At 41.4% G+C, this 20573-nt stretch overlaps 1 protein-coding gene across 3 annotated transcripts in view; it reads left to right on the plus strand.

Moving 5' to 3' along the window:
• The first annotated feature begins 723 nt into the window (after positions 1-723).
• The window catches only part of SRBD1 (S1 RNA binding domain 1), a 184197-nt gene continuing 164347 nt past the window's right edge, over positions 724-20573 (plus strand). For 2 of the 3 annotated variants that reach the window (XM_045828690.1, XM_045828692.1), the window contains exons 1-5: positions 724-786; positions 6394-6473; positions 9577-9757; positions 16658-17038; positions 18245-18411. In XM_045828690.1, coding sequence (XP_045684646.1) covers positions 6394-6473; positions 9577-9757; positions 16658-17038; positions 18245-18411 — 809 coding nt within the window. In that variant the 5' untranslated portion in view covers positions 724-786. Of the gene's footprint in view, positions 915-6393; positions 6474-9576; positions 9758-16657; positions 17039-18244; positions 18412-20573 lie in introns of all 3 variants that reach the window. The other variant, XM_045828691.1, reaches the window with a different exon arrangement.

Here is a 20573-nt window from a genome sequence, read left to right on the forward strand (position 1 = left end):
ATACTAGGTTACTAGCGCTTTCAAAGAATCTGAAAATAACATGGGGCAAGGCTTTTCTCTTCTTGCCCAAGAAGTTTAGGTAACTGGGACCTGCGTTTGCCTCAATTAATTGAGTATTCACCCCTAATTTGTGTTGGGTACCTTATCAGGTAAAGGCAGTGGAAACAGGTTCAAAGACAAATGTACTAAGCTCCGGAAAGAACCAGGCGTCCAAAGCGGCGCACCAAGCTGCCTGAGAGACCCAAGTAAGGTAATGATGACCGTAGGATTAAACCCTTCCATTAAGATAAAGTGAATCTCTTGGGCTGTGTGAGGGTTTATCAGAAGTCCTCACCTGAAAATTTGAATATTTTCACAAGATCGAAGCACACCTTAAACCTCGGGCCTTAGGAATTAATGAAATACGGTAAAAACACCTCTAGAAGTTAAATAACATTTAGAAAAACTGACTTTAGAAAGAATATAACATGACTATTTTTCATTCTTCTACCGCAAATTCAAAGAAGGTGATAAAGCAGTTTAAGAGAAAGAAAAACAGGAAAGCGGACCGGTGTTTGCAACACCTCCAGCCTCGCCTCCAACGGCCCCAACTCAGCGATCCCACCCGACTCTCTAGCCTCGCCTCCCTCCAGCTAGGCTCCAACCTGCCCAAGGAGCTCGGGGACTTTGCAGCCAATCAGGACGAAGCGAGGTGGGACTTCCGGCATTTGAAAAACTTCCGGCGGGAACCGGAAGATGTAGTCACACTCACAGAATCCCGGGCCTTCGGATACGTGGTGCGGGAAGGTGAGCTGAGCGTTTGCCTTGGCGGTGTTCCTGCGGGCTCGGGTGAGCCCGGCGCTCGGGCTCCGGTATTTTTGGGGCGATGCAAAAAGTTTTGAGCGCTCATTTGGGAAATAACGTTCCTTATTAAAGTGAGACATTTTTACTGTTTGCGGCCTCTATTTACCAACTTACATCCAGAAAACCTCTCCTAGCTCCCAGGCGCGTCTCAGTCAAAATGCAGCTCTTAACGCTTGGGGACAAATTTAGCCCTGGCAAACCTAGGTTGTGTTTATAGCTCAAATTTTTGGAGATGGGGAGGAAGCATCTTTTCATTATCGGATCATGGCAGAATCAACCGCATTCTCAGCGGCGTGCCTGGCTTGTATAGGAGGCGCTGAGTAACTTGAGGAAAGGAATGAGTGGAAACTCTCTAGGCAACTTTCCTGCAACCTCCCATGTGACAGCATGTTACTAATGTAATGTATGTGGAGTGGCAAACAAGCCTAGTCTTGGTGTTTGGGGCTTTGGGTTCTATTCCTTCTGCCACATAGCTCTTCCCTTTGAATTAGCCATTTAAACTCACTGGCCTGATCAGACTGGGTAGAGCTAGCATTCTTCCCATGCAACAAGGTTGCTGCTCCCATCTCTGGTCAGGGTTCCTACAAGCATCAACCAATGAAAGCAAAAGTAAATGGAACAGCAAATCCGTGTTTCTCTCCCCTTCCCTCCCTCTCCTTTCCTCTCTCTAAATAAGTAAAAAATAAAGAAAAGAAAATATAGAGGCTCTTTCAGGCTTAGTATTTCGTTTTCATTACTCAGTTGGGCATTTACGCTGACATTCTGACCACTTCCGATGGTACCTTTAGGGAAACTTTTAGGTGCTCTGAAAAAGTTGTTCCCCTCTGCTCTCCTTAAATTTTTTAATTGTTTTTTTCCTATTTTAATCATCTTACGCAGATTTCCCTGTGCCCTCCTGATTTTTTTTTTTATATACAAGCAAAGTTTATTTAGAAAGTCACAGAGGTAGAAGAAGTGAGCTGTAGAAGAAACAAATGGGCTCAGGAAACAAGTCACGGAGGCAAAAGGAGGGCCCCTGGAGCTTAGCAGAAAGAGAGGCAAGAAGAACACCCTGGGTGAAGCGGGTGGGGCAAGGCTCCATATGGACGTGCTCCATAGAGAGAGCTGCCCTTCAGATGTTCACTCGCTCTAGTTTAGTGCCTTCTCACTTAGCAACATCACAGAAGCCTCCAAGTTACTGATTTAGATGTACTCAGGTGCCCACTAAGACAGCTTGGTAGACTGGAAAATCTCAAGCCACTAAGACTAGGAACGTTCTTCTGTACCATCACTTCTTCAAGAAAGCAATGATGCCATGTGTGATTTTTGCCTAATGGTGATGGGGAAAACAAATGTATATTCCTCTCTAGAGACCATTGTAAGAATGTGTTCTTATGTTCATAATAAGCAGTTATAGAGCAGCTGTTAAGAGCCAGTCTCTGTGATGCAGAAATGAAACAGGTTAATGTGGTTTCTTCCCTCATGGTGACTACTGCCATGAAGTAAGCACGGGGCAAGCAGACAATAAATAAGGGTATTTATAGGTTATGCTATATAGTGCTTTATAAAGGAAGTAAACAGGGCCCTATGATATTTCCAGGACACCCGTTTTAGGCGTGAAGTATTGACCTCTAAGAGGAGATGATGAGCCAGCCTACTGAGATGCGCAGGGGGAATAGTACTCCAGGCAGAGTGAGCTTGAGGTGGAGAAGAGCCGTGCTTGTTCCAGGAACAAGCTTGTGACTGTGGCTGTGGAGCTGCAGCAGGGGGTAAAGATGACTAGAAAGGTAGGCAGAGTCAGTCCTTCAGGGCACCTTCGAAGGCAGTGGTAAAAAATATGACCTGGTTCTACATGGAGGATGGCAAATCATCGAACGGGGTTTAAGCATTTTCTGGATATTTTGGATTGGTATGTGGAGAATGGGTTGAAGGGGCAAGAGTGGAAGCAGGGACACCAGTTAAAAGGCCATTACAGTAGTCCAGCTGAGAGATACTGGGGACTAAAGACTCACTGGAGAGCTTAGAGATTTAAGATACATTTTGGAGGAAAAATTTATTTGACTTACTGGTAGACTGGATGTGGGAGATGAAAGGAAAAAGGGTTTGCAAGGCTTTCACTTAGCGAATGAAACTTGGGAGGGTGATGGACGTGTTCATTATTTTGGTTGTGCAGATGTGTATATATATGTCCAAACTTATCAAATTTGTACACTCTTAAAGTTTTTTTTTTAGATTTTATTTATTCTTAGAGAGGGAAAGGGAGGGAGAGAAACATCAGTGCGTGGTTGCCTCTCATGCGCCCCCGCTGGGGACCCGGCCTGCAACTCAGACATGTGTCCTGACTGGGAATTGAGCCGGCAACCCTTTGGTTTGCTGAGGTTCATTGAGGAGGGTGCTCAATCCACTGAGCCACACCAGCCAGGGCCAAATTTGTACACTTTAAGCATGCACACTTTATTGCATGTCAGTTATAGCTCAATGAAGCTGTTAAAATTTTTCAAAGGTTCTGGCTTAGCAAAAAATCATCCATTTTTGGTGGATGGTGGTGGCATTTACTGAGATGGGAAAGGCTGGGGCAGGAATGGGTTAAGTAGGTGATAAACTATTGAACACCATGGAAATGGATGAAATTTTGGTTCATCCAACCAAACAAATCCTATCTAACTGGTCCTATAACACACCATGAGGAAATGTTGGAGAATGGAGATGGAGATACGGTCCCTATGAACATTGGTCTTGAAACTGGAGTTTGCATACCACTGGGAGAATACCTGGCATAGATAGTTTTTAAAGAATAATGTCTAGGTCCTTAGCTTCTATATATACTCCTTCTTAAACTGATCTGCTTGATATTGGCCTATGTGTTCACGCATATTCTCCTTTCTCACCTCTCTTTTCAAAATTGTACTTTTTTTCCCACTTCTTCATATCCTCCTCATCTTTCTATGGTAACTGCCTTAGACTGCTTGAAAGGGGCACTTTGAAATAATTTTTTCAGAGGAGTCTTCCTTAATGAGTAATCACAATTTTATGAGCTTGCCAAGTTTTTGTCTAACCCTATTTTAAATATATTTCTGTTAAGGCTGAAGTGTGGAGCTAGCATTGGTGCATAGTGGTCTGTGTGGGGATGTTCTGAATTCAGGTGCATTGTAGCATGGGGTAGTGGGAGTGGATGATCTGGTTGGCTGTTTGTTGGGGTGCACCTTCAGGTTTTTATTCTTGGGCTGGTGAGATTCTCCAGAGAAGACCCTTTCCATTCTCCTCCCGAGAGGCTAAGGATCTGCCGGACAGCTCTCTGGGAGCTTACTGGGAGGAGAGGCTGATGACGGGGATGAGATGGTAGGGGCAGGAGTTCTCTGTGGTTAGCATTCAGTGTGTGTGGTTCCCGTGCCCCCAACTGTCCTTGCTGTCCTCTAGTCTAGAGACTCTGTTGCACCCTCTTCAGAGGTTAAGCCTCCAGAGCATGAAGCCGAGTAGGACATTAGAGGTAGTCCTTTGTCTCAGACAGCTTCCACCCAGTCTTAGTCCCTTTACCCTCAGTTTCAAGGTATAAGGTACTGCTTCCTGAGATACCATTTTTTAAAGCATACTACAGAGTAAATTGGTTTGGTTTTGAATGGCTCCCACTGCAGACTTGGGATTTTAATATTTATGTAGTGAAATCTGTTTATCTTTTTGGCTTTGGGAATTGAGTCATGCTTCGGAAAACCTTTATTCTCCCACCTCCACTCAAAATCATGAAAATAGTCTTTATTTTTTGTAGTATTTTGTGTTTTATTTTGTACATTTAGAAGTATTAGTCAGTGTGGAATATATTTTTGTTCATGGTGTGGTGGTAGGAATTAAAAACTCTTTTTCCTTCAGAGTGGTAGCCGGTGTCTTAATTCCTCTTACTGAATCATCCATTTCTGCCCTGGTTTGAACTGCCACCCCATCGTGCACTAACTTGCTCTGTTTTTGTTTTATTGTGAAATACATACAACAGAGACATCACCAGTTACCCACTCCTTTATGATCAGTATCTAGAAGCACTCATTTCAGGAAGAATGCTTTACATAAACATAAAATCGCAAAAAGGGGGTGAAGGAAAAGATGTAAGTTCATTCTCTCTACTTCCTGGAGACCTTTCCTTTCGTTCTCGTGGTTCCTTCTGGGCACTCTCCTCTTAATTAGCGCTTTTTGACTGAGTTGAGGTGTGGCAGCTGGGAGATTAAGCTCCCTTTTGTGACAACCCTTTGCAAGTATTTCTATGAAGTATTTCTCCTCGGAGTGGAAGGTAGAACCAGAGGTGTTATAATGTATGCCTGGTTTAGGAACTTGTTTAAAGGGTTGTGTTTATGTCAGAGTCTAATACAGTTTTTGTGGTTTGGCATACATTGTTTAGGTAATGTACCAGCTGAAGTAAATCTGTTTATTTCCTGTATCATATGATGTCTATGGTTATTTGTCTTAATTTTTTTAGACCTAGGCCTTTGAATTTGGTAAATATTTAGTGGCTTCAGTGATTGTTATATAACTATAGGATTTTTTTTTTATGATAAGGGAATGGATTGTCTTGTTTTAGGAGTAACACGGCTGCTTATTCAGTCAGTCAACATTGTCAACTTTATAGGTAGACTGTCAGAAGAAGATATACTGTAAGAAGATATAGAAGAGGGAAAAAATTTCTTTTTTTTAACCTAGTTTGTGAAATACTGGTGGCTTTATTTTTACTTTTATTTTTTAAAGAGTTTATTTATTTATTTTTAGAGAGAGGGGAAGGAAGGGAGAAAGAGAGGGAGAGAAACATCAGTGTGTGGTTGCCTTGAGCATGCCCCCTATCAGGGACCTGGCCTGCAACCCAGGCATGTGCCCTGACTGGGAATTGAACCAGTGACTGTTTGGTTCACAGGCCAGCACTTAATCCGCTGAGCCATACCACCCAAGGCTGGTAGCTTTATTTTTTAAAAATACGTATATTGATTTTAGAGATACTGGAAAGGGGGTGGGGGAGAGGAGGAGAGGAGAGAGAGAGAGAGAGAGAAGGAGGGAAAAAGAAAGAGAAACAGTGATGTGAGAGAGAAACATGTACTGGTTGCCTTCCATATGTGTCCTGACCAGGAATTGAACCCCCAGCCTTTTTGGTATACAAGGTAATGTTCCAGCCAACCGACCCATGCCGGCCAGGGTGGAAAATATTTCTTATATAGTATATAGATATAGTTTAATAAAGAACTTTATAATTTGTTGTGTGATAAACCATCAAAAACAGTTTACTCCTGCATATAATTCTGAAAAACTATGAAGTGTCACCCTCTAGGAGCTTATATTTTACCAAAGATGTCTCATACTCTTCAGGCTTTTAAAACCATTGTAAGGGTGTTAGCTGCTCTTATAATTGGCAGCCACGTAAGAGAGGAAACCAGTGTTTGGGCTTGTGAATAGCCCTCTTTTTCCCCCCACCGATGGCATTTTCTAGCAGCAGAGCCATTGGGCTTTAGTTTTGCATGGCACCTCATTTTGTAGACAAAATAAATGATCAGTCATTCAGGTGATTCAAATCATGCTGATTCCATGTTCTATTTCTTCCAGATGTCATCATTGCCAAGAAGAGCAAAAGTAAAGGTCCAGACTGCAGAACCCAAGGATGAATTTTCTTCCCTCTCTGAGTTGTAAGCATATATACACATATATATATATTTTTAATGGGGGTGGGAGAGGGATGGATATTTTAGGGAGTCAATGCATTCTTTCACTAACTTCATTTTGATTGAAGAAGGCTGTGACTTTCCATCATTCATGCAGCAGATATTTATTGAGCTCATGCTGTGTCCCAGTTCTGTTTAGGCATTGGTACTGATGAACAAGGAGAAAGTAATGAACTAAAAATACGACAGTATTTACATAAGCTCCATGAGAGCAGGGAGTTTTTTCATACAGGGTGAGGCAAAAGTAGGTTTATAGTTTATAATTGTGAGTATGCGAAGCACAGAGTTTATTCTTGTATCATTAATTTTTTAATTGTATTTTCTATATGAACAACTGTTAACCTACTTTTGCCACACCCTATATTGCATTAGAGCAAGGTTTGTCAATCTCTATATTATTGATTGGATAATTTGTGGGGGTGAGGGGGTGCTGTCCTTTGCAATGTAGGATATTTAGCAGTATCTGTTGTATCTACTACCTACTAGATGCCAATAGCATCTTCCCAGTCTCCCTCCCAGCATCCCCCTGCTGTGACAGTCAAAAGTGTCTCCAGTCATTGCCAGATGCTCAGGTGCTCCCTGTGGGGTGCCCTGAAGAGAAATAATAATTATTAAGTAAGTCACCGATCAGTGCTAGGCAGTAATAGGCCTGCGAAGAAACCTAAAGCAGGGCAAGGGATAGAGAGTGCAGTGAGTGGTTGTTGTGGGAGGACATTTTGGATACAGTAGTTGGGAAACTTCTTTCAGAGGGTATGGCAGGAAATCTATATGAGATTTGGGGCTGCAGCTTGCAGAGATCTGAGGAATGCTGAGGAAAGGGTGTTCCATGTTGAGGGAACAGCAACTGCAAAGATCCTGAGGCAGGAATGAACTTGAAGTGTCAAGGGAACAGCAAGACCAGTGTGGCCAGGCCAGAGTCACCAAGAGAGGGACTGGAAGTGGAATGATAGGTAATGGGCTGGGACAAGGTGTTAGGGTTTTATTTGAAGTGGGATGGGAAGCCACTGGCCGGCTTTGGGGAAGGGATATTACGTGATCCTGTTTATATTTGTAAGAGATCATTCTGGTTTCTTAATGGTGAACAGACTGTAGGGGTGCCGTAATGGAAACAGGGAAATCAGTCAAAGAGATTATTATAGAAGCCTTGGGTGCTAGAGGAGAAAATGGTGAGAAGCTGTCTAATTTGGGATATACTTTAAAGATAGAGTAGACAGGATATGCTGAGGGATTTGATTTGGGGTGTGAAGGAAGGATAGGAATTTGGTGACAGTGTGGAGATCAAGTGTGAGGGTGGTGAAATCAGGAGTTCTGTGTTGGACTTGGAAAGTTTGAGACAATCGTTAGAAATCAAATTAAAGTGGACATACTCTTGAGCTCAGGTCAAGTTGGAGACATAAAAGTAAGATTCTTCTGTATTTAGCTGTAGGATGAGATGAGGTCTTCTAGTAAAAGAGCATAGAGAGCAGAGGGCTGAGAACTACGTCATCTTAGAGGGTCCCAACATTGACAGGTTGGGGAGAGGAGGACAGGGAAGCAAAGGGGCTCAGGGGAAGCTGCCAGGGAAGTAGGGGAAAACAGAGGAGTGGTGTTCCGGAAGGTGCGGGAGATGTGCTCTAAGGAGCGAGCACCGGATCCTGTCTAGAGGTCAAGTTGCTTAGGAGTGAGAGTTGACTGTCTTAGAACTGCCTCATGTTTAATAAAGTAATACCTGTACTAGGTTTTTCTGTATAATGACTGAAGTCAATTTTGTGCCCGTCATGTAATCTTTGCAATATCCCTATGTGGAATAAGGTTTGTAATTCCTGCTTGACAGATGATGAGATTGAGGAGGAAAGAAGTCATTCTGCTCAGTTTGGTGAGTGTGTGAAGAGCAGAACCCTGATTTTCTGGTTCCTTGGTTTTCTAAATCTCATTCCTTTAATAATTCCACTGTTACTGTGCTATGCTAGCTTCATGATTTTCTGTGGGGTTTTTTGCTTACTCATAGGCTTTAGTTAGCATCTACCGCTGAAGGTACCTCAGTTGGAGACTGTCTGTGGCTTGACCTATCACAACTATGCTCTCCTAGAGAACAATTTAGCTAAGTGGTCATCCAGCCAGGTTGTTGCCCTTAGGCAGAACTTAAACTATTCAACAAGCCACACATCTCAATTCACCAATCTCACTGAAGGAGGTGGTTGTCCTTCCCACCAATACTGACCTTTTACATTAGTGATAGAAATACGATTGAGTGGGTTGACAGGAGCGGGATGGTCCTTAATCACGATTCATATACTGCTTTTTCTCCGCTGTTGCTATGGGTTTTATTCTTGGGTTGTTAGAAAGTACTGTAGACACCTGATGCTGTCTAATGAGGAAATGGATCCATTTTGCGAAAGGAACCAAAGGACAAAACAGTCGGAAGGGTCTCGGTCCTGGCTTTTTATGTAATTGAGGGTGTTTCCTAGGGTCATTTTCCACTCTTTAGGTTGTTTTGAATAACTTAATACAATTTAAATGGATTTGATTAGCGTTTAGGAAATTATTTAAGTGCTTTTCTCTGTTAAAATGGAAAACCTCACAATGACTATAGTGTGACATGACCCAGTAAATTGCTTAAGGTAATAAATGATTTCCTGTGTCTTGGCCCGGAAGGCGTGGCTATTACGGAGGTGCTGGTAGGTGTTTTAGCTGAATACAGGGACACTGGTGCTTTCCTAACTAGCGATGTTGCTTCCTCCTTACATACAGTAGGGCAAAGCAGACAGATGACAATGACTTCAGGGCACTGGTGTCCTCTGCATGTGTGTGTATATTCGTCTGTTAGGTGACAGGTGAAATGAGAGAGACTTGTGACTTACGGCACATCAGGGAGTGTTTTTACATTGGTCTCTAATTAACATTGGTCTCTTCTGTTTAATTGTTAGTATTTGTTCATAGCCTGTGCTTACATGTCTCCGTTTTATATTAAACACTTCTTACCTTATTCTTTTTAAGAAGTGTTATATGTCTGTCTTTTTTTTTTTTTTTTTTGCCTTTAACATTTGGCTTCAGTTTCCTAAAATTTTTTCTGGCAATTTATTCCTAGATCATCTGCCTCTGAAGAAGATGACAAGGACGATAGTGCCTGGGAGCCCCAAAAGAAAGTCCCCAGAAACCCTAGGCAACCTGTTCGCAAGGAATCCAAACCAAAGAGGGTGCCCCGGGCGAAGAAGAATGCCCTGCAGATCAGTGATGGCTCGGAAGGCGTGGCTGTTACGGAGGTGCTGGTAGGTTTTTAGCTGAATACAGGGACACTGGTGCTTTCCTAACTAGCGATGTTACTTCCTCTTTACTTACGGTAGGACAAAGCAGACAGATGACAGTGACTTCAGGGCAATGGTGTCCTCTGCCATGGGTTTTAATAGTATTTACCTTCTGATCCTCTGTGCTGGAGGAGAAGGAATATTTATCAACTGGTATATATGTGTATCTTGCCATAAATAAGCACACTGAGTCTACCCCAACCTGAATTATAAAAAGAATTATGCATTACAAAGAGAATTATGCATTTCCAAAACCATTCTCTGTGGTATTCCTTTAAGTTACAGCTTCCCTAGTACATTTAAGATAATACTCTTTTAATGTACAGTGGATGCCTGACTTTCTAGGGACACGTTTACTGTGTATAGTAGGGCTTATTGTTAGACCTTGCTGTGCCCTTGGATAGGGCTTTGCAGTCACTCTTTTCTCCTGCTATCCAGAACCTGTATTGCGTCATCTTTGCATTCAAGCTTTTCACTGAACACACTTTTTAGTGTGTGGGCCGGCTTTACCTATAGCTGAGAAAGGATCAACTGCTGTCATTACTGGTAGAATTTGTAGGATTTTCGCTAAGCATGGCATAGCTATTGTACTTGAATAGATGGATTTCTTAACCCAGAAAATATCTCCTAGTTCAGTGGTTCTTTGTGTAGAGCTTACAGACCCTTTGAGAATTTGATAAAAGTTAAGGACCCTCTTCAGTGAAATGAGTACGGTGGTACACATGTCCATCCTCTAAGTTTTAAAGTGCAGTTCGAGTTGGGTCCAGCTTAACAAGCCTCGTCATGGTGACTTCTTGCTTTTGCCAGTGATGCTTGATATGTGTATATTTTTTTCAAAACTGCCAAAGTTCCCATGTTGATAACTCAGTGACAGCATTTGGATCATGTCGTAAGATTTCATTTCATTAGGTTTGGCATTTTGCTTTGCTTGTAACCACCACTGAACAAAATAATTGAACGCCCGTTTTGGGTAGAGCTAGAATTAGTAGCCTTATAATGTTTTTAAAATCTGTTTTTAGCAAACACCACAGGTAAAATTCATCATTATTCTGCCCCTTTCCCTCTAGGTTGCTGGCATTTATGGGCCCACTAGCCACTCCTTTCCATTCACTGAAGACTCTAGCTCCCGTTGCACATACTCTGCCCACCATCTCCTGTCACCATTCTCAGTGACATCCCCGCCACTCGGGTGATCTAAGACCGTGCTGTTCTTGGTTCTTTGATCTCATCTCCAGGGCCGTTTCTTCTCTGCATTGACAGCCATCTCATGATTTCAACCTGAATCTTGTTATCACCGGACACGGTGCTACCTACCTCTGACATTTCTTTTTCAGCCGTTCCACTTCTGCGCCACCAGCTTCTGTGCTTCCAGCTCTCTTGTTCAAGTGCCCCCACCGCCATGGTTTTGCGCCCCGTGACACCTTCTCATCAGCAGTTCTCAATCTTAGCTGCCCGTTAGCTTCCCGTGGAGGACTTAAAACATGCCAGTTCCTACACCCTGTTTCTAGACCAGTCAGATCTGGAAAGAATACTGGAGTAGGCAGCAGTAGTGTGTTTTCTTAAAACTCCCCAAGTGACTTTTTGTACGACAAGCGCCGAGACCACTACCTAACCCTTTGATGCCAGCACTCCATCACTGGCATTCAGCCCTTTTCTCTCCTCCCTTATCTACCCTAGATTCCATAGTCTCTCAAGGAAGTCACTTTTCATTAAACGGTTTCACCATTTTCACCCTTCTGTCTGTCGGTGATGCGTGCCTGATCAGACCCTGAGGCAGCTGGAAACAGTCTTGCCGATGACCCAATTTGTTCTTTTAGATCCGTTCATTAATCGGGGAACTCACGTATGTAGTAAACTCATTACTTTTTCCCCAGCAGGTTCATTTTTCCATTTTTTTCTCTTAAACTTACTTACATTTTTTTATTTTCTCTCTCAGCTGATGACATTGCCTTTTACGTGCTTGAGAGTATATGAAGTTTCTCATTTCTCACGACCAAGCTAGCTGTTTCACGTTCATCTTCTGCCCTGTGACAGTGGAAGAAGTGTCATTGCTCTCATCAGGGGCTGGCCCCACTGCTTGGGCATTAGCTTCCACCCCTGTTGCCTTCTCAATGAGAGAGGCCTGTGCTCCCTCTGTCACCCCTTCCTTTTCTTCCGTCAGCATTTCTTCCATTGGCTCAATCCTCATATAGTATAAAAGTGTTCCTTTAGATCTGATTTTTAAGAACCTTCCCCAACTCCACATCCCTTTCCAGTTATTTGTCAAGTTCACACGACACAAGGCAAGGTTAAGGCTGAGGTCTGCCGACTGGTTCGACTGGTAAAGACATAACGAGCCACTTTTTGGTTTAGACAGTTTGCTACTTACAGGGACAGCAAAGAGAAAAATGGTCAGAATCTTCTATGAGTCTTGGATTTCGTCATAGGCTACATAATAACCATTTGTTAAGAGTGATTTTAAAAACCCATGAAGGCAGAAGAAAATGAACTTCGATTATTCGGCCTGTCAAAGATTCAGGTTAACTATAAAAAGGAAAAATATTGTCACAGAGGCTTATTAAACTTATTAAGCACTGAAGGAGCTATAGAATCTTAGAAGCTTCAAAAAATGGAGAGATGTTTCTACATATTTTTGATAGTTTAGATCCTTGTTTCAGAAATTTTTGATCTTTGGGTGCCTTTACACTCTTTTAAAATTTATTGAGAAACCCAAAGAACATTTACTTACGTGGATTATATCTATCAATATTTTTTGTATTAGAAATTAATGAGACATTTAAAAATATTAACCAATTTAAAAGTAAAGATGTTACATGTCAATACATATAACACTTTAATGAAGAATTAGTATATATTTTTTCAACACACAAAAATAGAACAACATAGTTTTACATTTTTGCAAATACCTTTAGCATGTGACAGAAAGTAACTGAACTGTTTAAAGAAAATGTTGCCTCTGCACAGATGTTTCCCTGCGTTTGGAAATTGAGTATGGCTACTTGAAATTAGATTTTTCAAGTAAATGTGGATATTTGTATTCAGTTCTTTACCAAAACTCCGTAAGTGGTGGTTTCTTTGTTTTTTAAATTTATTTATTGTTTTTTAGAGACAGAGAGGAAGGGGGGTAGAGAGACACGCACACACATCGATTTGTTGTTCCACCTATGTATGCATCCTTTAGTTAATTCTCATGTGTGCTCTGACCCGGCGTTGAACCTGCGACTTTGACGTATCAGGACGGTGCTCTAACTGACTGAGCTACCTGGCCTGGAGTAAGTGGTAGTTTCTTAAAGGTTTGTCCTATGGTGGTAGCTGGTACCACATTAATGAACTTTTTATACTGTTGTATTAAAATCCATTGGTCCGTGTTACAATATGAGTAGATCTTTTACCTAAGCATGATTTTGTAACGTTACGTATTGGTCATTGGGAAAATACTGGTCCACTGATGTGTGGATATGTATGCATATCTTCTAAACATTAGTACCTTTCATCGTGCAGTGTCAGAAATTCACATTTGTTAATATAATCACTGATTTTGTCACAATGTTGGAAAACTGTCCAGCTCACAGAAACAGATACAAATTTTCTAATTTTCACTTTAAAGGCTGAATTTTAATATTGGCCCAAAGACAGGTATTTCTTGGAAGTGACAGTCTGACAGAAACCCACATCTGATTAACCATAGTTTGTCAGTCATTCTTTCAAGTAAAAGGGGTGTTTTATGGGAAAAGAAGCCAGGTCAGCTCACAACTCAACCGGCTGCACCGGTGCCTTTCCCCGAGATGGCCACCACACGTCAGCATGTGTTGTGTACAGCAGGGGTGCTTTCTGTGTGCTGCTTTCAGCTCAGATTGTTGCAAAGGTATGCTTTCAGGGGTCAATATTTTAAAATTAATATTTTCCCTCTGTATTCTTACGTGATGCTGACACGGTTTTATTGCAAGCATGTGGTGGCGAAGGGAGCAGTGACTGTAGTTACAGCTGGGCGACGCTGCCATGCATTTTGCTACCATTGCTCTTGCCGAACCCTCGTGCATTTCAGCGTCTGTGAAGAAGGCAAGTGATGTCCCAGCGTTATCATGAATGTAGCTTTGGCCTCCCAGATCCCCCGGAAGGGTCTCGGCGTCCCCCAGGGGTCTGTGAACAACACGGAGACACAGTAGGCAGATCTTGCCAGACGACTCAAGAGAAGATTCTTTAAGTGTCTAATTTGTTATTATTGGCCTTTTTCCCCCTCTTTCTTTAAACCTCTCACCTTGAGTCATTTTATTTTTTTCTTCATTTCTTCATCTACTTCTTTACTCCCCATTAGGAGGGGGTCTCGGTGTGGTAGTGGTGGTAATGGTACTGGTGTCAGCAAATATTTTGCGCTTATTATTAGCCAGGCAATATGCTAAACACTGCATTCGGTTGGTCTTCCTTAATCGTCACAACAGCCCCTTGAGGCAGGTGCTATTATTGCCCTGATTTTGGAGATGAGAAAGCCGAGGCAGGAGACATTAAGCAACTTGCCCATGGACCATAGATAGTAAGCGATAGAATTGGGTTTCTAAGTCAGGAACATGATTTTGTCAGCATTTCAGGAACTGATACATTTCTCATGGGCGTTTTTACATCGGTGAGGCTCCTAACAGTGATGTATAAAACCAGTGTTGGTTTAATAATACTTTGATCTAATCATAAGAACTTGCAATTCTTATGACTAGCACTGTCTCTCCGTAGAGGCTGAAGGAAGTAGGGAGTTAAATAGGGGTCAGAAGCTTACCTGATGACCATGGACTCAGAGTGGGAGAGTCAGACAAACCCATTCACTTGGGTGTATCACATGCCTGCTGTGGTCCGGGTGCTGTGGCCGTCCCAGTCATAGTTGAACGTTTCTGTCGCGTGAATCTGAGGAGTCTCTGTCCATCTCGCAGGAGGCTTGTCTTCCACTGGGACCAAAACACCCGGAATCTGCCTCTCAGCTCTCCTCTTCCTTGCACCTTACTTAGAAGAATGCGGATTGTATTTGCTTTTTACAGTTTGTTGCTCCTCTGTGGCTGACAGCCCTCTGTGTGATTGACACATTCTTTAACAAAGTCAATTCATTTGATCAGGTTATTACCACCTCTGATGGAGTCATTCTATGTCTATTTCTCTGCTCTTACCCATTATGTTTCAGCTGACAATGTAATCCTCGGAGGTCTGTTGAGTGTATATCATTTCCAGGTTCAGGTGGTAGTGGGTGGGCATTAGGTTGGGGCGCTATTTACTGTAGACGTTCCCAGTGTTTCCAGTCATCAGTAATTTTGAAAAAGTATTCGATATGAGAGAAAATTGAATTTTAACTGAATTTAGTTTGGGAGTTGCCCTTCTGTTGCGGTTTGTGCCATCTGCATCGCTTAGGTAAGCAGAGACAAGCTAGCTTGTGGAGTTGTGAATGGCGCATGGGCAGGGTCTGTGTCTTGTTTAGTGCCCAGACGAGTGCCAGGTCTCATTCCTTCCCGCCTGAGGTGTCACTTGGGTGTGTATGGCGGGGGGTGAGGGGGGGTATATCCAGTGGCCTCTGGACACGTGGGAAGTGCTTCCCAAACTTCTGTTAAAGAAAGATGCCTGACACTGCTCTGCGGTCATGCTCTCCTCTGTCCCGTGTCCTTCTGCGTAGCTTGGTAGAAAGTGTAGCCTGTTGGGCTTGATCAGTGCGTGTTTTTCTTCTCTTTTTAAATGATTGATTTCTGATGGCAAGTTTTGTTTTATTTATTTATTTTTTAAAATAAGGTTTTTTGCCTATTCTGCCCTTTAATCCTCACGTGATGATATGTTTATTAATTTTAGAGGGAGAAGAAGGAAGGGAGGGAGGTGGCGGAAGGAGAGAGAGAGGGAACGAGGGAAGGGAGGGCAACATTGGAATATTGTTGATCATTGATCGGCTGCCTCCGGTGTGGTCCCCAACTGGAGATTGAACCCTTGGGTGTATGGGACGACATTCCAACCAACTGAGCCACCTGGCCAGGGCTTGATTGCAAGTTTTAAATCTTGGTTTCTCTGGCATGTGTAGACCTATCCTTTAGTTAGTTATTTTTAAAATCCTCACCCGAGGACTTGCTCATTGATTTGAGAGACAGAGAGAGAGAGAGTTGGGGGGTGGAGGGGAGTGGAGAGAGGCGGGGGGAGGGGGGAGAGAGACAGAGAGACAGAGAAAGAAAGAGAGAAACATTGATTGGCTGCCTCCTGCACATGCCCTAACTGGGGATAGAACCCACAGCCTTAGGTGTACGGGGTGATGCTCCAACCAATTAAGCCACCTGGCCAGAGCCCCTTAGTCATTTTTTAAAATTAAACTTTATTTGTAGATAACTTCATGTGCAGTTATAAAAAATATATAGAGAGATATTTCATGCCCTTTATCCAATGTCCCCCAGTGGTAACATCTTGCAAAATCCAGTAAAATAATCCCAACAGGAATATTGATGTGATAAAATCCACCCATCTCATTTAGATTTCCCCAGTTTTATTTGTATGCATTTATGTGTATGTGTATCTTTAGTTCTGTGAAGTTTTATCACATGTGTAGATTTGTGTATCTGTCACCGCAAGCACCTAGTGTTGCCCTTTTACAGCCATACCCAGCTCCCTCCCAGCCTCCCTCCCCCTTAGGCCTCCCTGCCCCCAGTTTCTGAGTTCTGGCAACCACTAGTTTGTTCAGGAATTTTATATAGTTCAGGAATGTTTTTGAGATAGGCTTTTCCCCCATGCAATAATATCCTTGAGATTCTTCCAGGTTATTGTGTGAATAATTTGTTCCGTTTTATTGATGAGTAATATTCCATGGCAATTCGTTTTTATCTTCTCATGCTCAATGTTTTCATTGTGGTTTGATAGAATAGTTCTGTGGCTGTGACTGATGATGCTTTGGAAGACAGAAAAAATAAATCAGTTACTGTGCAGACTCTGAAAACAGCAAAGACAAAACGGAAAAATTCAGCTCAATCACCTTCAGCACCAAAGACCAAAAAGCTGAAAGTTGAAGAAACCAACGAAGCCAGCAGCGTCAGGAGTGAGAGTCACAGCACAGAGGCACCATCCACAAGCACCCTGTGGGCAGGGGCCTGCAAGAAGGAGGAGGACGAAGATGACTGTGCTTTTGGTCAGCCCCCGTTAAAGACGATGAAGACCGAAACATCCCAGGGGCAGCCTGAGAGGACCCTGGCAAATGCCAGCGATACGACAGAGGAGATGGAAATGAGCTGGGACATTGTTCAGGTATGTGCAGCCTTCATCTGTGCTTTCAGATGCCCAGAGGAGCGAGAGTGTCCCTGTTGGTCTCTGGAGATCAGCCGCTTATTTCATCTTTAGGTTTGAAATTCAGTCTATTTTATGCATTATCTTGTTTTGTTAACCAGTTGATTATGATAATCTTTTAATAATTTGGGTTTTTTTCCTTCCATTTTTGGCAGATCTTGCACATCAAGATTGAAATACTAATAAAACTTAATGCTTTTTGTGCTTTACTTTGAAAAATCTGCTTAGGTTTTGGGAAGAGTTACTGAAAGTATATTTCATTTTATTTTCTTCTCCAGACTGACTTCTCTCAGCTTTTCTGCTTACATGTACATTTTGCTAAAACTCATAGACTTTTTAAAAAAGAATTAATAGTTACAAATATGTAGTACTATATGTACTGCATATATGTAGTAACATACACTATATAGTACATGTACATAGCACATGTACTATATGTATGTGATACAAAATTCAAAAGATACAGACCTTTGTATCTTAACTCTCATCCAACCAGTTCTCTTTCCTCAAAGTAAGGCATCTTTCCCATTCTTGTTAATCACTCTGTATCAGTTCATATACGAGTAGTTGCCTGGTATTCTACTCTGTGGGCCCATCATAATTTATTTACCAGTTTCCCTTTACACCCTTAGGTTTTGTCAGACTTACTCTGCTGAAAACAATTCTTCCAAAAAAATCGCTATAGATATTTCCTCCTCCAGAGGATTAAATGTATCAGGATAAATTTGCCATCGAAGTGTTTGTGTATTGTAAATATTGATAGATGTTGTCAAATTGCCTTCTTCAGAGGTTAAACCATTATACTTTCTCACTAGCAGTGGTTGAAAGTGGCTTTTCTTGTCACTATGCCGATAAAGTGAGTTACCAATCCTTGATCTTTGTGGTTAGTCTGAGAGATAACAATAACAAGTGCATATCTCACTGAGCCCTGTAGAATATAAACGATAGAGTGGTTTAATTGGATTTTATTGAATTAGTGAAATAACTATTTTATGATTGTCAGTTTATATATATTTTTTATATAGGTTTAAATTATATTTTTTAACCACAGCAAGTAGTTTCTAAGTGACTGGAGAATATAATTTGATGTTGTATTTTAAACTATACGTTGCAATATAGATGTTTAACTTTTGGGATTTTAAATCACTCACTATACTGAATTTACAGGTTTTGTCTGAGAGAACCAATATTGAACCTTGGGTTTGTGCCAACATCATTCGTCTCTTTAATGATGATAACACGATTCCCTTCATTGTACGTTATCGAAAAGAGCTCATTAATAACCTTGATGCTGATTACTTGAGAGAAGTGCAACAAACTCTAGAGGAGCTACGGTAAGAAATGTGGGAAGAGATGAGCCCAGTGTCAGGGGGAGGAGAGCAGGTGAACCAATGAGGAGCAACCTCGAGGAAGTGCATGACAATATATTTCAACAGTTTCATGTTTCGGTTGTTTGAAAAAAATTTTTAAAGATTTTATTTACTTTCAGAGAGAGGGGAAGGGAAGGAGAAAGAGAGGGAGAGAAACATCTGTTGTCTGCCTCTTGCATGCCCCAATCTGGGGACCCATTCCACAACCCAGCCATGTGCCCTGACTGGGAGTCAAACTGGTGACTCTTCACTTTGTGGGACAATGCCCAACCCACTGAGCAACACTGGCCAGGGCTGTTTTGTTGAATTATTGTTGTCTGAGTATAGTCTTATTCTGACAGAGGAAGCCAGCTCTATTTTACTTATGTAGAGGTGTAGGGATCCCTCTGCTGGTGTGTTTATGCATAGCTTGGACATGTATCAGGAAGGTGGTTCACACTGCAAGTGTGTGCCTAAGAGTTTGAGTGTCATCTTCTCTCATAGAAATGAGTTAGTGTGACAAAATTAGGACTGCCAGCAGGAAACTCAGAAAAATACAGTTTGGTCTAAATCTTCAACAGCTTGTGTAAAACTGCCCTCTAAACACTATAAAGATGCTAAATGGAAAGTTCTTTGGCAGTAGAGAGGTTGGCAGGAAATAGGTATATTTTATTTTTCTATTTTTTTAAGCGGATGGTCATTTTATATTAGGGGATTGTAAGTTGTGTACAGTTATGGAATGGAAAATATACTTTAAAAAGTTATGCCTTTGAATTTATTGTAGTAACTCTGAAATACACATATAGAAACTAGAAAGACTGTAAGCTCTGTATTATTCAGTAAAGTTATGAAAACACTCTTCATCATTCATGAATTTATTGCATTTGTCCTACATGCCAGGTGCCACGTTGTTAATGTGTGTGTTCTTCAAGTCTACAAAAAGAATCTGATTAAAATTGGATGTAATACTACCATTAAGCCATTCTAAAAGTATTGAGTTATTTTTACAAGCCTAATAAAGCCTCCTGTGATTTTAGGGGACCATGAAGCTCACCAACTTTTCCACCATGTGGAGAGTTATGTATTTTTTGAGAGCAAAATCAGTTACCCACTCAGAAGTATAAATGGCTAGCTAACCAAACGGTCTCAGATTTAAGTCTTCCAGGTTCAGGCTAGTATAATAAATAGCAAGGCATAAGAACTGGAGATCACAAGTCCTGTCTAAGAGGGAGAGTTGGCCTCTACTCTTCTCCAGCAGATCGCTGGTACATAGTGTTTTCTACCCAGTTTTACAGCTCTTTCTGTTTCTGAGAAGAACCTGGTAGTATGGGTTTCTATGTACAAAACTTTGAAGCCCGACAAAATCAACTATGGATGACATCTGGGAGGCCAGTTTTGCAATTTCTGTAGTAAGCTTTCTGTTTGGTTGAATGCAAGGTAATGAAGAAAATCTGAGGGTTTTGGAATCTGAAATTGTGCAGTGTCACAAACAAGCAAGGGTAGTTTATTAAAAAAATTTAAAATATCCTAACAATATTTGGTTGTACATATGGGATTATTACTATGATGATTATTATTATGTTCTTTTTCTATTAAAAGAACACTTCTGCAAGAGAGTTCCATTCTTATATTAGTAGAGGAATGCTTCTTAAAGTAACTGGGGACATTAACTGGGGTTTAGAAGATCTTTTTATATCAGGGATTTCTTTATAGTAAGGAGATAAAGTCTCTTATTTCTTAAGCTTAGCATTTTCTATATCTAGAGCATTGGCTTGCAATCTGTTAATTGTTACCCATAAATGAGTAGGTCATTACTGTTTAAAAAATGAAATAGAGCCTAGAAAAATATAAGTTTTATGTTAAAGGTAAATATTGTTTAATAAATATGTTTATATATGTATGTAACTATGTAAATATTAACATGTTTATGCGTATATATCATTGAAACATTTTTATGAAACAATATTATCTTTATAAACTGCACTCTTATACTTTCTCTTTCATTTTTTTAAGTGGTAATGACCTACTCAGTTGGTTTCACTACACATACACACAGACACACACCCATATTCTCACATCCACACACACACACACTGCGTTACAAGGTGAGATATATTTCCTACTGAGGGGTTACTATTAAAAAAGTA

Source organism: Phyllostomus hastatus, unplaced genomic scaffold, assembly GCF_019186645.2.
Source record: "Phyllostomus hastatus isolate PE091 unplaced genomic scaffold, TTU_PhHast_1.1 phas_scaffold_78, whole genome shotgun sequence".
Classification (NCBI taxonomy): domain Eukaryota; kingdom Metazoa; phylum Chordata; class Mammalia; order Chiroptera; family Phyllostomidae; genus Phyllostomus; species Phyllostomus hastatus.